At 53.2% G+C, this 16490-nt stretch overlaps 3 protein-coding genes across 7 annotated transcripts; 2 read left to right on the top strand and 1 right to left on the bottom strand.

Moving 5' to 3' along the window:
* Positions 1–670: 670 nt before the first annotated feature.
* On the top strand, positions 671–8749 carry dhx30 (DEAH (Asp-Glu-Ala-His) box helicase 30). The gene is made up of 20 exons (XM_067252475.1): positions 671–836; positions 1043–1173; positions 1259–1369; positions 1548–1717; positions 1810–1918; positions 2055–2204; positions 2283–2435; positions 2568–3038; positions 3155–3538; positions 3704–3782; positions 3879–3983; positions 4235–4410; positions 4873–5079; positions 5194–5275; positions 5447–5640; positions 5832–5991; positions 6718–6875; positions 6993–7096; positions 7243–7382; positions 8081–8749. Exons 1-20 carry the CDS (start codon positions 671–673, stop codon positions 8323–8325), a joined length of 3495 nt encoding a protein of 1164 aa, XP_067108576.1. The 3' UTR covers positions 8326–8749.
* A 70-nt stretch (positions 8750–8819) lies between these two features.
* LOC136958513 (alanine aminotransferase 1-like) lies at positions 8820–13050 on the bottom strand. Of its 4 annotated transcripts, none has more exons than XM_067252481.1 (12): positions 12912–13050; positions 11857–12133; positions 11681–11770; positions 11463–11571; positions 11124–11257; positions 10793–11036; positions 10598–10677; positions 10377–10513; positions 10109–10283; positions 9815–9970; positions 9568–9680; positions 8820–9119 (listed from the first exon to the last, which is right to left on the bottom strand). In XM_067252481.1, exons 2-12 carry the CDS (start codon positions 11959–11961, stop codon positions 9029–9031), a joined length of 1434 nt encoding a protein of 477 aa, XP_067108582.1. In that variant the 5' UTR covers positions 11962–12133; positions 12912–13050; the 3' UTR covers positions 8820–9028. The 4 variants fall into 4 exon arrangements, 3 of the variants coding, with proteins under 3 accessions (XP_067108582.1, XP_067108581.1, XP_067108580.1); XM_067252480.1 differs by having other exon boundaries at positions 11857–12125; XR_010878696.1 differs by lacking the exon at positions 12912–13050 and having other exon boundaries at positions 10109–10278; positions 11857–12186.
* On the top strand, positions 12943–16481 carry sharpin (SHANK-associated RH domain interacting protein). Of its 2 annotated transcripts, none has more exons than XM_067252484.1 (9): positions 12943–13047; positions 13729–13903; positions 14048–14179; positions 14349–14490; positions 14603–14693; positions 14811–15096; positions 15252–15361; positions 15469–15576; positions 15661–16481. In XM_067252484.1, exons 2-9 carry the CDS (start codon positions 13792–13794, stop codon positions 15709–15711), a joined length of 1032 nt encoding a protein of 343 aa, XP_067108585.1. In that variant the 5' UTR covers positions 12943–13047; positions 13729–13791; the 3' UTR covers positions 15712–16481. The 2 variants fall into 2 exon arrangements, with proteins under 2 accessions (XP_067108585.1, XP_067108584.1); XM_067252483.1 differs by having other exon boundaries at positions 12954–13374.
* Positions 16482–16490: the final 9 nt, after the last annotated feature.

Genomic DNA, 16490 nt, shown 5'->3' with positions numbered 1-16490 from the left:
CACCGTTTCACAGCTCCTGTGTCTGTCTGCCCATTCCTGGAGCGGTCTTCTGCTGCTCCAAGGCATAGCGATGTGTTTCCTCGACAATATCCACAACCAATTCTTCAGTAAACAAGTATCTTGAAGCACTGCATCCCAGTTGGAGCTGCAGCAGGGAGAGTTTGCATTCCAGACCGTATCCTCGAACAAAACTGCAAGTCCAAGGTGAATTAACTCAGCCCTCCAGCAGGTAGAGCAGACAACCTCCACATCGTCATCCATGACTTCCTCCATATAAACTCCATCGCCGTGTGACCCTCGGGAGTATTTGGCCTCAGGGTTAGCAATTGGCTACCAGATCGGGGGGAGATCTTCTCCATCTTCGCTGTCACTACTTGATCTATCAAAAATACCTTCATGTCTGAATGTATAAAAAAAAAAAATCTTATTGCTTTGTTGATCTCTTGGGATTGACGCGAGATCTCTGATAACCGTTTGTACCGCCAACATCTTCAAATAGCCCAGTATTACACTCAGCACACAAAACTTTTTAATTTGTAGTAAAAAGATGGTGCTACTAGTCTGTGTTTGTGTGTTTACTGTCTGATGCACACTCCTGAACAAAGGGTGGCGATAATGCACCAATAAGCTGAATGCCAACTACCGTAAACCAAAACGAAGAAAAAGAAAGATGGCGCTACCCGGCACAGTACTCGTGCAATTTAGAGCGTTTTGCAACCTTGGTTTTTATTCCAAAAGCAAAATTGGATTAAATGTTAGCAGTAGTGTTAGGTGGTACAAGACAAAAGCTCGTACCTTTCAGGACTCAGAAACGCCAGCAGAGCCAACTAAACGGGGTGAGCTACAATGAGTCACATAACTGCCTAGATCAGCCAGGTCACCATCACAACTGCGTGTAACCTCAAGGACAAACCAAATAAATATGCCTCGTAATAATTATAGTGTTGATAAGTGTAAAGTTAGTATTTAACGTAATACCTGCGAATTACAACATGTCCGATTTTAGTCCGATTGTCATGTTTCCTTATTCGTGCCCAACCAGGTAACCCCAAACTCTTGAAGGAGTTTCCTGAGCCGAAGGGTTTGCTGAACAATGCTATTTCCCGTTCACTTGGAGTGTCAGACCTCTCTAATCTCATACAGTATCACTGCACAGAAAATGGAGATGTCAAGGTCAGTATTTATGTAAACTGCTCAGTTCACCATAAGGCCATTTCTCCTTCACATTCATGGTTGAACATTTTGTGTTTCATTTCAGAAAGCCACTGTCACGGTCTTATGGCCCACCAAAATTGAGGTGGAGGGCTTTGCATCCAGGAGACTTGATGCTGAACGCTTTGCTGCTGCAGCTGCCTGCCAGAAGCTGAAGGTAGAAAAGACACCTGGTGACTCTTGGGATCTAATGAAATGTTTCTGACCGTTACAGAGAAGGATTCGCCTCAGGCTTCACTGCACTCTATTGTACCTTTTTCTCTTACCTTTCATCTCCTTGCCCCCTCGCTCTCTCTCCCTCTCCCTCTTCCATACACACACACACACACAACCAGGAGTTGGGGGTGCTTGGTCCAGATAACCAGCTGCCCAGAAAGGGAGCCGGACGGGGCCGAGGAGCTCGGCCGTCTGCCCTGTTTGATGCAGAGGAGGACCCTGTCACAGATCAGGTCCACATCTCTGGAGTCTCCCAGAGTCAACCCACACACCCTCAACTACTAACAAGGTATTAAGGATGTTACTGGAAAAGAATAGTTTTAGGATGGGGTTCAAATCTGTGTTCGCTGTTTGTTGAAAAATCGGTTTTGGTGTCTACAGGTCAACTGAAGAGGACACCAGTTTGTATAAGGCTCTCTCAATGTTTCCCCAACCGAAAGCTCTCCTGGCCAGGGTTATCCAGGTGGCCACGTCCTCCAACTCTTTTAGGGTGTGTATTTCTCCCTCTCCTTCGTCCACACGAGCAAGCACACAGAGACTGACTGTCTTATGAATCACTGGAGGACCCAATCATTAACTTCACTTCCGTATCCCTGCCCTGGCATGTTAAAACGTTTGGGCTCCAGGAGCTGGTGCAGTACAAGACAACCGGAGGGAAGATGAAGCGATGCGAGCTGACTGTCCGGTGGCCGGAGAACCTCACCTTCGTGGCCTCGGCTGGCCGCAGAGTGGAGGCGGAGAAGCGGGCGTCCGCGCTGGCCTGTCTCAAGCTGAAGGTGAGGTGACCAGCAAGTTTCCAGGGGTCCCCGTTTCTCAACAGGCCTCCCCTGACGGCAACCCTTAAACCTGTGTAGGAGATGGAGCTTCTGGACCAGGAAAACAACCCTCTGACTCACGCCAGATACCACAAGGAGCAGGTGCGCGAGGCGGGGGAGAAAGACCGGCGGCCCTGCCCCCTGGAGATACCCGAGTACCTGCAGGACAGGATGAGAGAATACCTGGCCGAGGTCAGTTCCCCCTGCTTCTCTACTCTGTAACGTGCCGTATTCTGCCTGGCTGCTCGCGGCGGTACCCACAGTACCCACCGTACCACCAGACCGGCTTAGCCATGCTTGTTGTGCCCGTGTTGTGAACGGCAGTACCCGGCGGCGTTGGAGGTGAAGAGGCTGTGGGAGGAGGAGGAGGAGAGGGCCCAGTGGAGGTTGAACCAGCAGGACCGAGAGGAGGAAGACGACCTGGTGACCGACGCCATCACAGGCCGGCCCCACCGGCCTCTCTCCGTGTCCGAGGCGGAGGAGCTCTCCACCGACCTCCGGGAGGAGTGGGAGAGGGCCAACCCCAGGCTGGGGGTGGAGCTCCCGGTCGACGGCCACCGGGAGAGGCTGGTGTCGGAGGTGGAGGCCTCCAGGGTGGTGGTGATCGCCGGGGAGACGGGCTGCGGCAAGACCACGCGCGTCCCACGCTTCCTGCTGGAGGGGCGCGTGCGAGGGGGCCAGGGGGCCGACTGCAACATCCTGGTGACCCAGCCCCGCCGGATCAGCGCCGTGTCCGTGGCCCAGCGGGTGGCCCACGAGATGGGCCCCGCCCTCAAACACTCTGTGGGCTACCAGGTGAGTCTGGAGGATTGCGGGTAAAGCCGGGGGAAACCGCTCGATCGGGTCACCGCAGGGGGTCTTTCCCGAACGGCACCTCTCTCACCCCCTCCTCCCCCCCTCCCCTCCCCCAGGTGCGCCTGGAGAGCCGTCCCCCGGAGCACAGCGGGGGGGCCCTGCTGTTCCTGACGGTGGGGGTGCTGCTCAGGAAGCTGCAGGGCAACGCCTCCCTGCGGGGGGTCAGCCACGTGGTGGTGGACGAGGTCCACGAGCGGGACGTCAACACGGACCTGCTGCTGGCCCTGCTGCGCTCCGCCCTCAGGGACAACCCCCGCCTGCGGCTGGTGCTGATGAGCGCCACCGGGGACAACCTCAGGCTGGCCCAGTACTTTGGAGGCTGCCCGGTGGTCAAGGTTCCCGGGTTCATGCACCCGGTTCAGGACCGCTACCTGGAGGAGGTGCTGGAGGAGCTGGGGCGCCCCCCGCCGCGCCCGGTCAGGGCAAACCCTGAAGGACGGGTGAGGAGGGGGAGGGGGGGGACTCGAATGACTTGGACTTGACCAAGACGTGCATTTCATCCAAATTGTCTGTGTGCTTTTGATATGCTGGCGAAAGTACTGTTTATGGAGTTTTGTGAGACAACCTGAGCTCGTCTTGAGCGCGTGTTTGTGTTGTTCGTCCAGGAGCCAAAAGACGACGCCACGCCCAACCTGGACCTGGTGGCTCACGTGATCGAGCACATCCACAGTCACGGGGAGCCAGGTGAGGCAACGTCTCAACGCCAGTTCCCCTGCTTCGAACGCCCCCCCCCCCCCAAATCTCCCCTTCATCCCCCGGTCTGCTCCTGTCCTCCCCCAGGGGCCGTGCTGTGTTTCCTGCCCGGCTGGCAGGACATCAAGGCCGTCCAGGAGCGTCTGGAGGAGAGGCCGGCCTTCCGCTCGGCCTCCCACACCATCCTACCACGTAAGAGGCTGTCCTACCACTGTCCTGTAGATTTTCCGACGTGTCCCTTCTCCAGCTCACCTGATTCAAATGAGTGTTCGTTATCAGGCTTCCACAGAGCTTGATAACAACCTCTGAATCAGGTGTGTTGGAGCAGGGAAGCGTGGAAAAGATACAGCACAGTGGGTCCTAAGGGCCAGGATTGAACACCCCTGGTCTGGACTACATGAGCGCTCGCTAGGTTTGAGCCGTCCTCCTCCTCCTCTGCCCAGTACACTCCAGTATGTCCGTGGCCGACCAGCAGGCGGTGTTCCAGCGCCCCCCGGAGGGCCGGAGGAAGATAGTCCTGGCCACCAACATCGCCGAGACCTCCATCACCATCGATGACATCGTCCATGTGGTGGACTCAGGCTCCCACAAGGAGCAGAACTACGACCCCCGGACCAAGGTGGGTCATCTCTGCACCCTGGAAGATCGATTTTTGGGGGGCATTTCTGCCTTTTTTATTATGTTTATGGTGACAGTATGGAGAGACTGGATAAGCAGGGGAGAAATGGAGGCCATGACAGAAAAAAAGGTGTATTCAAACCCAGCAATAATCCCTGACAGTTTGGTACGCGCACTACTCCAGTGAGCCACCGGGGGGTGCCACCTGTTTCCTGGGGGCTTCATGTTTTGGCTACCCGCAATGTTTTGGGGCCATCTCGTTATGATCAGTGACCTATGCAATTTGTAAAGCTCTCTCTTGGAAGTCGCTTTGGATAAAAGCGTCTGCCAAACGAATAATTGTAAATGTAGAAAGGAACGGAAATGAGTTGAGGCCAATGGCGTTCTTCGTTATCGAAGGTTCATCATGATAAACGTATCGGAAGGCCACGGTTCAGCTGCGTAATGTTTGGGGTCCGTGCAGGTATCTTGTCTGGACACAGTGTGGGTCTCTCGCTCCAACATCACCCAGCGCAGAGGGAGGGCGGGCCGCTGTCAGCCAGGACACTCCTACCACCTGTTCCCAAAGGCCCGGCTGGAGAACATGAGCCACTTCCCTGTGCCAGAGATCCTACGCACCCCTCTGGAGAGCCTGGTGGTACAGGCCAAGATCCACAGCCCTCATCTCACGGTGGGTGGTGAGGACGGGGGGGGAAAACCTCTGATATAGGGGTGTAAAGATATTCTTTTTTTGTTGCCCCTACCTACTTAATGTTGAGATATTGTGCTGGTGTGTTTTGTGCAGGCGGTAGATTTCTTGTCCCAGGTGTTGGACAGCCCAGAAGAACAAGCGGTGATTGATGCAGTCCGCAACCTGCAGGAAATCGGTGAGAGAAAAAGACATTTGGGTTGGGGGTCGAAAAATCCAAACGTTTGCATCCAGGATAGCGGGTGTCCGATCAAGTTTCAAATGGAACTCCGTCCGAGGTCGTCTCGATCGCTGCTCTGCGTGCTCGGATGACCTTCTGTGACCCGGCTCCAATCCTCCCTCTCTGCAGGAGTGCTGGACACCAGCGAGGCCCTGACCCCCCTGGGGGAGCGCGTGGCCTGCATGTCATGTGACCCGCGGCTGGGGAAGGTGCTGGTGCTGGCGGCAGTGTTCCGGTGCGTGCTGCCCCTGCTGTCCGTGGCAGCCTGCCTGACCAGAGACCCCTTCCACAACAGCATGCAGAACCGAGCCCTGGTCTCCAAGGTACCACTTCCCCTCGAAACACCGGCCTACTCCCCTCTAATGGCACTCTGTGGGGATGTTTCAGAGATGCGTTGAAATCCTTTCAAAGAAACTGTGCTGGAACGTGTATTCCGGGTGGGGGAATGTGGCTTTGCGAGGGCGAGTGACGGTATGTTGTGACCCTGCGTGTCGCGTCCCTGTGTTGTGTCCAGTCGAAGAAGGCTCTGAGTGGCTCCAGCCACAGTGACTACCTGGCCCTGAGCCGAGCCGTGGCCGGCTGGAAGAGGGTGCTCCGGGAAGGAGGCCGCGAGGACAAGCAGGACTACCTGACCCAGCACACGCTGTCTGGAGCCAGCCTGCGCTTCATCCACGGTGGGCCACGACTCACACGACACACACACACACTGTCACGCGACACACACACACACTGTCACGCGACACACACACACACTGTCACGCGACACACACTGTCACGCGACACACACACTGTCACGCGACACACACACTGTCACGCGACACACACACACACACACACTGTCACGCGACAAACACACACACACTGTCACGCGACACACACACACACACACTGTCACGCGACACACACACACACTGTCACGCGACACACACACACACTGTCACGCGACACACACACACACTGTCACGCGACACACACACACTGTCACGCGACACACACACACTGTCACGCGACACACACACACACACACTGTCACGCGACACACACACACTGTCACACGACACACACACTGTCCCAGCCCAACAGCACGTTGACACAACTTTAGCGATCCCAATAAAGGCTTACCCAGTCCATACACTCAACTGAAAATCTCACTGGCAAGGGGTTATATGTCAAAGGCACAGATCAGTATGCTATGGTCAATACATTCAAATGAATGTATAAAACATTTGCTATAACTGTGTCTAACGAATAACGGTCATTTCAAATGACGACTGTCTGTCATTTAAGAGCCTCACAGCAGATTCCACACACACACACACACACACACACACACACGGGTGTCTGTGTTTCCTGGTGCTGCGTCTGTGCTGACCCAGCTGTGTGCTGTGCCCCGTCCCCAGGGCTGACGTCCCAGTTCAGTGAGAACCTGTACGAGGCCCAGATGGTGTCGGCCTCCCCCGACTGCCAGAGGCCCTTCTCCCTCTACAACCAGCACAGCCAGCAGGAGGAACTCATCAAGGCTGTGCTGCTGGCTGGCCTCTACCCCAACCTCATACAGGTGCCACACACACACACACATAGCATGCACACCAGTCCGCACCTAGGATTTACTCACTGCCTGTCTAGGGGCTGTTTTGTGTTGTCACTAACCCTCCTCCAACCGTTTGTGTCCCAGCTGAAGAGGGGCCTGGTGACCAAAGGAGGGCGCTTCAGGCCCAACAACCTGGGCTACCGCACACAGAGCGGCCCTGTGCATCTCCACCGCTCCTCAGTCAACAGGTGTGTGTGTGTGTCTCTTTCTCTTCCTCCCACCCACCTGTATCTATATTGGGAAATGTTTGGCCGCACAAAGCTTTGGAGGGAAAATGTGCTGTGGACCAATCAGCAAGTGAGTGTGTTAATGAGCTCCCGCCCGCGTTCCCCAGGGGGAGGGAGGACCTCCCGAGCCGCTGGCTCACCTTCTTCACCGCCGTCAAGTCCAGCGGCCAGGTGTTCATGCGCGACTCCTCCTCCGTGCACCCGCTGGCCCTGCTGCTGTTCACCGACTGTGACATCACCGAGAGAGGTAGGCACCCCCCCCCCCCCCCCCGCGCGCCCCACCGAAACAAGACTTTTCAAAATCACCCCCTTGGAGCCATACTGAACAAGTCTGCGTTCAGAAACCACGTTTCCGTCACGCCCTACAAAGCAGGCCGCTTCAACTAACCTGTCCCCCCCTCCTCCTCTTTCCTCTTCCTCTCCTCTTTCCCCTTCCTCTCCTCTTTCCCCTTCCTCTCCTCTTTCTCCCTCCTCTCCTCTTTCCCCCTCCTCTCCTCTTCCCCTTTCCTCTCCTCTTTCCCCCTCCTCTCCTCTTCCCCCTTCCTCTCCTCTTTCCCCCTTCCTCTCCTCTTTCCCCCTCCTCTCCTCTTTCCCCCTCCTCTCCTCTTTCCCCTTCCTCTCCTCTTTCCCCTTCCTCTCCTCTTTCCCCTTCCTCTCCTCTTCCCCCTCCTCTCCTCTTTCCCCCTCCTCTCCTCTTTCCCCTTCCTCTCCTGTTCCCCCTCCTCTCCTCTTTCCCCCTCCTCTCCTCTTTCCCCCTCCTCTCCTCTTTTCCCCCTCCTCTCCTCTTTCCCATTCCTCTCCTCTTTCCCCCTCCTCTCCTCTTTCCCCCTCCTCTCCTCTTCCCCCTTCCTCTCCTCTTCCCCCTTCCTCTCCTCTTCCCCCTTCCTCTCCTCTTTCCCCTTCCTCTCCTCTCCCCCTCCTCTCCTTCCCCTCTCTCTGTCCCAGTGCTGGGGGACCGGGTGGAGGTGTCCTTCCCGGGCCACTCCCTGTTTCGCTGCGAGCTGTCCGCCCCCACCTGGGAGCTGCTGTGGGAGCTCCGCACCTCCATCCAGACCATGGTGCACCGCAGCCTGAGGGCCCGGGGAGACGCACACACCCAGGGCCAGGACGGGCAGCTGCTGGCCCTGCTGGTGGAGCTGCTCCACAACACAGACTCAGACTCGCAGCAGGGCGACAGCGAAGTGGACTAGTGGCACTTCAAAAATACCCTTTGATTTGGACGGTGAAGTTCTGCTTCCAGCCTGCAGGGGGCCCTGCCTGCGTGTCATGGACATGGTCAACGGATACAGAAGAATCAAGTCAACAGTTTAAAAAAAACAACAACTAAGAAACAGTAGTGTGATTTGTAAGCTGGAACATGAGGTAGAGGGATTACAGAATGTTTGGATGGCTGCCCTTATTACTAAACTGTCTCTGTTTGTCCTGCATCATGCTGTCATTGCTCCATCCGGCCTTGAAAGCTGTGCAGTAGGTCAATGCAAAGCCTTGTAGACTTTGAAGCGTGAAATAAGGCAGGTGAGGAAATCCATTTGCTTTGAGTGGGTTTTGAACTTGGTATTTGCTTTCTTAAAAGCAGGAGTTGAAGAATTGAACTCTGTTAATGAGTATGGTGAGATGGGAGGAGGTGAGATTGTACATTACTTGACCAAGTGGAAAAGAACCTCCTTCAATGAAGACGTCGTGGTCAATGGACAAACAATATAATTTATTGTTGCAAATTATTCATCGTATTTAAGTGATATATGAATGTCAAATACATTTTAAAACACTCATTGGTTTGTGTGTGTGATTCTTTCCATAAAGCCAGAACTTAGAAACGTGATGTGGATGTTACTGATTGATCACAGGGTTATAGTGTGATGAGGTGCTGGTGTGTCTCTGGCAGGTTGCTGCTTAGGAAAAGTCCTCCATGAAGCGCAGGTGGAACGCTGTCAGACGTCTCAGCGCCTCCTCCGCCCTCTCCACCGATGTCGCCATGGAGAGCCTACAAGGACATGACACGGTAACAACAAAAAACAGGGTCATCAGGGTGCCTCATTGATTCGCTGTTCAGAGGTCTATATGAAGGTTCTTTGGTCAGTCAATGAGACACTATTGTCATTTAGTGGGTTGTCCAAAAACTACTCTAATATAATGAAATAATGTTATGATAATTCTATGTAATGCTTTGGGTAGGGATGGATGTAGGGGGAGTCGGGCTAGTAATCTGAAGGTTGCCAGTTCGATTCCCAGCCGTGCAGAATGACGTTGTGTCCTTGGGCAAGGCACTTCACCCTACTTGCTTCGGGGAGAATGTCCCTGTACTTACTGTAAGTCGCTCTGGATAAGAGCGTCTGCTAAATGACTAAATGTAAATGTTGGTTTGGGTGGGCCAGTGAGACAGTTGATGGTTGTACTGTATGTAAAGACTGACTGGTGACAGGAAGAGGTACCTCAGATGATGTGTCCCTTCTAACTGCCCATGCTCACACCCCGGTGCCACACACAGCCCCTCCTCCTCCAGCAGCATGGAGCAGTACAGCAGGTCAGGCTCCAGGCCAGCCTCCTGAACGGTCAACACAACCGCACAACAAAGAAATACTTTCCATTGTACTCCCCTCTGCTCAGCTGTTAATATAGTCAACCATCTAACAGGAAATGTCCCGTGTGTAATGATGTAACGTTTGTCCGTTGTCTGACCTGGGCCTGTTGGACTGCTCTGGGTGGGAGGTGCAGTCTGGGGAAGACGAAAGCTCCTCCCTCCACTGTCTGACAGCTGACCCCCGGGAGGCTGTTGAGGACCTCCAGGGCCCGGCCCACGTTCTGGACCAGCATGGCCCGGATGGCCTGGGTCTCCTGCAGGTGAGGAGAAAGAGCCCCCAAATAACACCAGCTTCCAATAAACTATCGGGAGATGCATTGCTAGTTATGGAAACAAGACCGAAAAACGGTCATTGCTTTTTGGAGGTGATGTGGACAGATGATCCAGCCCACCTGAGTGTAGACGGGGTACGAGGGCTCCCCCGGCCTGGGTGGTTGAGCCATCAGTTCCAGGGCCAACTGGCCAGACACAGGCGCCCCAGCATCGGTGGAGAAGAGGGTGTGGACATAGTCTATGATGCTGGGGTCCAGGTTTACCAGCTCCACATAGCCTCCTCGCAGACCTGCCCTGGGGGAATGAGAGACAGTTGGAGTTCAAGTTCTTGCACAGTAGTGCCGGTTACAAATGATTGAATCGGTGCTCGGGAGCTATTAAACTCACTCTCCCATGAAGCCTTTGGATGCTGAGTGGAGGGAGGCCAGTTCCACTGTGTGAGAGAAGGGGGGGCCCATCTCTGCCAGGACTCTCTTATAGGAGACAAACGTATTACCTTTCCCAAACATCATGTCTTGATACACCTGAAGACAAAAGACAAAAAAGTTTGTCAGGCTTCATTTGTGAGGCTTTTATCAGGTAACTTTCAACCCAACACCATCCATCACCTCATCAGCCATTAGGAAGAGTTTCTTCTCTGCAGCGAACCGGATGACTTCTTCAATAGACTTCCTGCTCTGGACATGACCTAGCGAAAATCCATTTGTGCATTTGTCACGATTCAAGAAGCGAGGTAAGGAAATGGAATAATAGAGAGGCGAAACTGTGATCGACAGGACCAGAACAGGGTCGCAACTCATCACCTGTGGGGTTTCCTGGGTTGATGACGTAGAGCACAGTGGGCTTGCAGCTGCCCTGAGAGGCCCGCAGCGCTCTATGCAGCTCCTGTGTCTGCAGCTGCCAGCCTCGGCCCTCGCTGAGGTAGTAGGGCACAATGGCAGCTCCGAACGCCTCCAGGACCATGGTGACGCTTCGGTAGCCAGGCACTGGAGTCAACACACCGGTCGGGGGCAAGCCTTCACGATGGACCAGCAGCTTGAGAACTTTCTAGAGCGGAAGAGCAAAGGTGAATGGGAGTGGCCTTCATTATGATGACGGAGGATGATGGAGGAGGAGGGTGATGGCGGCCGGTACCATGATTGACCTCTGGGAGCCAGTGGTGATGTAGATGTTGTCAGGGTTGGATGGTACACCTCCATCTCTCTGACATATGAATCTTGCTACACTTTCCTGAACATGACGTATGCCACTTGTGGCTGTGTAGGAACCTACAGTTTAAAGACAGACAACAGAAGCGAAAGAAGCCTACTGAACAACAACAGGCTTTATACATTACCAACACATCACACGAAACAGTCCTGAACCGTTCACCCCTCACCAGTGAACCTCCCCATACCAAACTCTCTTACCCACACTCCCTCCCCATACCAAACTCTCTTACCCACACTCCCTCCCCATACCAAACTCTCTTACCCACACTCCCTCCCTCACAAGCACCCAGCAGTGTTTGAGCCCTCTCTCTGACATCGATTGGAAGTTTGTCACTGTGGACAAGCTGTGGGTAATAGCAGGCTGCCAGAACCTGAAATACACAACAGTCAGACAGGATGTGGGACAGACAGACGAGCCAACGGCAACAGATGGAAACATGCTTTATTAGAGCGGCAGTTGCTAAGGACAGAAAGCTTTACCTGTCGAACAAACGACAAAGGCCTCACTCCTCCTCCCTGAAGATCACCCCAGAAGACATTCGTCAGGTTTTTATAAGGCTTCTTCGCACCCTAGCGGAAACATGGAAGACAAACCAGTTGCAGCGGGTTTCAAGTGGAATTCCGATGTTGGAACAGAAGAGCCGGAGGAGACTCACGTGTCTGAGCTCCTCTCTGAGCTGCTCCGCTCGCCGGATGAGCCTCTCCAGCTGCGACGGCCTGATTCTCTTCACATTCTGATTGATCTCTCTCAAGAGGGTCATGTTGTAAGGCTCTATCTTCTCTTTAAGATCGTCCGTAGTCCAATACGTCTGGTCCCCTCTGGCCCCCTCTTCTCTACAGCCTGCCTCTGTGATTCTCCCTGACAGGGTCGTCTACAGCCTGCCTCTGTGATTCTCCCTGACAGGGTCGTCTATAGGGCTCCCAGCTGTATTTCTGAGGAGAGAGAGAGCAAGTCACAGATTCTCTCCTCACCGGTTTGTGACTGACTTCGTTTCTAGGTGTTCAGTTAGTCACAGGTACTTAAAGGGACGTTTATCATCAAGGACATTGAGCTGAATTGAGTGTTTTTGGTGAGTAAATGAACACCCCTTGAAAGACACACATTAACACGTAGCTTATATATGTCAGGCAGTGAGGTTTAGACTTAGAGGTTTAGAGGAATGACTTAGAATCACTCACTCACTCACTTGCTCACTCGCTCACTCGCTCACTCACTCACTCGAGAAATGTAGGATGTCACAACATTTATTGATTTCTACATTTACTGATCACATATTGGGACTAGACCTGCCTATTAGGTATAAACCGGGTGCTTTCAGCCTGAAAAATCCAGCATGTATGTTTAGTAATGTGAACGTAGTAAGGTTTTTGTAAATCAATATCAACTATTTGTTTTGTGAATTATTGTACAATAAATATTTATTGCAAACGGAAAAAGTTGTCAAATTGTCTCAATTTGGTGGGTATTGGGAGATCTTGAAATCAACAGAAGCTGGGTATGTACTCTAAGACCCAGTTTCCCAGACATGCCTAGTCCTAGACCAAAATCTCTTTCAATGGAGATCTTCACTGAATTGTTCTCTTAATTTAGCACTAGGCTAAATCCATGTGTGGGAAATTTGGCCTCATAGTTGAAGCAAGTCTTTGCACGGACCGTTATGTTAATTGTTTAGCGGTAGAATCTTGCATCGGAAGTAAATAGAGGACGTACATTTCTACTTCCTGTTTTGATTTCCAGGTCGGTTTCGGTTCTGGTTGTCAACAGGGCAGTTAGCGATCCTCCATTCTAGGCACCAGCTAACAACAATCTAGCTACTAGCTATGAAACTACATCTATTTACACACAGGTAGGCTGTAGAATTACTCTTTCTCAACGATCCGCTTTGACACCTGTCGTTCCGAGCGGTGTGTCAGAGATGGCACTGAGCTCTGGTGGATGGGCTCCTACACCCGTGGCAGCCCCGTCCCAGGTTGCGCACGGTGGGCCTCCAATGGCTAGCTGCAATACCGTTTTAATGTCGGTACGCGTGTCTGTTTGCCATTCGGGTATTCGGCCGCTGTGTCTCCCTGGAGCTGGTGATGAAGCTCTTCGTCTTCAGCTTAGCATGGACCCTAGCCGGGCTGGGGAGTTTAGGCTAGCTCTCCGAGACTCAAGCAGAAGCGGCCGCAGTGTGGTAACAATTTTCACCTTACACGAGTTTTAGACGATTTTGTAATTACATGGTTGAGTTAATTAGTCATATTTACTTACAAGTCGATCATGAGTTGATTATCATCTGAAATAATAATATGTATGCCCTGTAACAGTCGAACTACTACTACTCTTAGCTGTGTGGCACATCCACATTTACTGTAGCAAAAAAATAATGTTTGTCTTGCCTCATACTTAGCAGTCACACTTGGAAAGTACCAGACTATATACTGGATAGATTCCTTTGTAAACAAATCCAAGTAAGCTCATAAGTTTTGTGAAGAATACAAATGTCCACATACAAAGGTAAACATGGCACCTTCCTTTACTTTCACAGTTCATAGCCGAATTTGATCTGCGCTCTGTGCAGTATGAAATCAAGTCTCCCCGCTGTCATGAGATGCGTCTGGCCACGCCTCCACACGACTGCATCCGTTTCAACTTCCGCTGTGACAGAGAGGCTCAGGAATGGGCCACTGTGGTGATGTCATCACTCAGAGAAGCTCACAGAGGTCAGCGGGACAACTCTCTCACTGTCCCGTCTCTCTTTCAGCCCCTCACCCTGCCACTTGTATTCCCAAATTCTGGGAATCTGGTCTGAGAACACTACCCTCAGTGTTAGAAACCGTGGTCTGAACCCTTGCTTTCTTTTTCAGTGGCAAACAGTTCCCCTCATCCTCTGGATGACAAGCCGCAGAAGCAGCAGCAGCAGCAGCAGCAGCAGCAGCAGCAGCAGCAGCACACAGCTGCCATAGAGCAGTGGAGTTCAGCCTCTTTACCCCTCACTGGTGAGGCCCTTCCTCCAGCCTGCCTGGCCCTGTCTTTGCTCCCACAACCGCAGAACATGTGAAGAACATTTCGATCTGTCTGTATCTCACTGTATCAGCCTCCCCCCCCCCCCTCTCTCTCTTTGTCTTTCTTTCTCTCTTTGTCTTTCTCCCTCGCTCTCTCTGTCAGAGGAACTGTGCTTAGAGCTGGCCCGGGCGATCGAGGCAGGCGACACCCAGGCCGCCTCCCAGCACGCGTCTTCCCTGGCCCGGCAGAAGCCGTCCCTGACCATCCAGCTGTCTGGGAGGAGCTACACTGACGGAGAGATCAGGTGAGGCGGCCCGTCCGGGCCGGGGGGGGGGGGGGGGGGGGGGGTCTGTCCACAGCAGCCGCTGCCGTTCTAGCTAGCACGCGCTAACAAAAGCCTCCCGTCTGTCCTCCAGTTTATCCGTGGCCGTGGAGGACGTTTCCTCTTCCTGTTGCGTGACGGTGAAAGTCTTCCCCCACATGACCGTTGCGGCACTCAAGCAGCAGGTGAGAGAGGAACTGAATCTCGGTTTTATTCAAGTCAGTCTCCACAAGCACCCCACAAAGAAGCAGAGCCGGCTCTCTTCCCTTCAGTCTGTGTAAAGAGAACGCTCTCTGTGGCAGGTGTTCCTGGAGTATGGCTTTCACCCCCGGGTGCAGCGCTGGGTGATTGGCCAGTGCCTGTGCACCGAGCCCAGGTCGCTGGCCTCTTACGGGGCGCAGAAGGACGGGGACACGGCCTACCTCTACCTGGTCTCCGCTCGCCACAGCCGCCTCACCCGCCAGCTGTTCCAGCAGGACCAGGAGAGCGCCCTGCTGGCGCCCCCTCCGCCCCCCAGCAACGGGCCCGCGTCCCAGGACTGGAGGGGCTACAGCACCCTGCCCTCCAGACTGAGCCACAGCAGCCAGGGTGGGGGGGGCCAGAGTGTTACACACACATGTTGCTGTTCCGTTTGACTAACTTTCTGTTTCTGTGAATTTCCCCCACACCCCCATCCCCTTTTGTCTCTCTCTCTTCCCACCTTGTTATTATATATATAACAGTCCCATTGTGATTGGTCGTAGGGAGTGGAGGCGGGGCTGAGAGAGCGGGTGCGGCCGAGATCAGGGACGCCCTCAACCTGGAGACGCTGCAGCTGAACGACAAACCACCCAGTAAGAGTGGCAAAGCCCAGGTAAGGGCCGGTGGGGCTCCAACCAAACCCCTGTTCCCAGTCAGGAACGCTTCTGTTAGAGGAGTTAGTCATGGATGCTACAGTCATTCTACCCCTTCACCCCGCAGACTGAATGGGCCTGTCCCTCGTGCACCTTCATCAACAAGCCTTCTCGTCCAGGCTGTGAGATCTGTGCTACGGCCAGACCCGACACGCGCAAGGCCCGCATCCAACAGGTAGGTCACCTGACTGCAAGTCCATATTGGCAAGTCCACTTCCTGTATTTGTCCAGTGACTCAGCTTGAATTCCTGTGCTTTAGGAAAAGGGACGGAAAGAGGACCAGGGAGAAGTGGCTGTACAGAGTAGCTGACTGCCTGTTGCACAGACCGTCATTCCCTGAACAGAAGCCCGACGCACATACGCACACACTCTCTTTGTTTCCTCTCTCCCTCGAACACAAAACTGGAGGCGGCGTCGCAGCCAGGATAAACCCACAGAACTACTGACCACGTACTCACCCTCATGCAGCGACAGGCCTGCTGGCGGTCAGGTTGTCACGATGCTGCAGGCTCCTACTGAGCTACGGCCGGAAGGGTGTCAAGAGGATGCCTCCGTGTCTCTCTCTCTCTCTCTGAGGCTCACTCTGTCTCCGGGTGCAGACCGTTTCAATATTTATTCTAAAGGGGTGGGTCGGGGTTGGATGATATGTGCTGTTGCCTAAGAAGCAGACTATCCCAATATTTATTTTAAACACAGAGGGGTCGATGCCTCACTTCTCTCCCCTCGTTTTAACACCAATGAAGATGAGAGGATGTCATACGACTAGTCGGCTGATGAACATTGACATGCTAGGTGAGGTGAAGAAAGAAAAAGGGCCAACATTTGTTGTTGGGCACATTGAGAGGAACATGCTTGCTTTTAGGGCATCGGCTGCAGAAGTTGACAGGGTTTTCAAAGTGCTTTTATTTTTATAACATTGTATTGTGTATTCTCTGTATCAGAATGTCTAGAGTTATTGATGTTCATTCGTTTGACCTATTTGCCATAAGTTACTCTGAACTGTGATTGTGATGGAATGATTTGTTTCGTCAGAACATAATACTGTAACCGGTGTTAACTGAATAAACACATGTTCATAAATTGGCTCTT

The sequence above is a fragment of the Osmerus mordax genome, chromosome 16, assembly GCF_038355195.1.
Source record: "Osmerus mordax isolate fOsmMor3 chromosome 16, fOsmMor3.pri, whole genome shotgun sequence".
Lineage (NCBI taxonomy): Eukaryota > Metazoa > Chordata > Actinopteri > Osmeriformes > Osmeridae > Osmerus > Osmerus mordax.
This window is presented reverse-complemented; position numbering and strand designations above follow the sequence as displayed.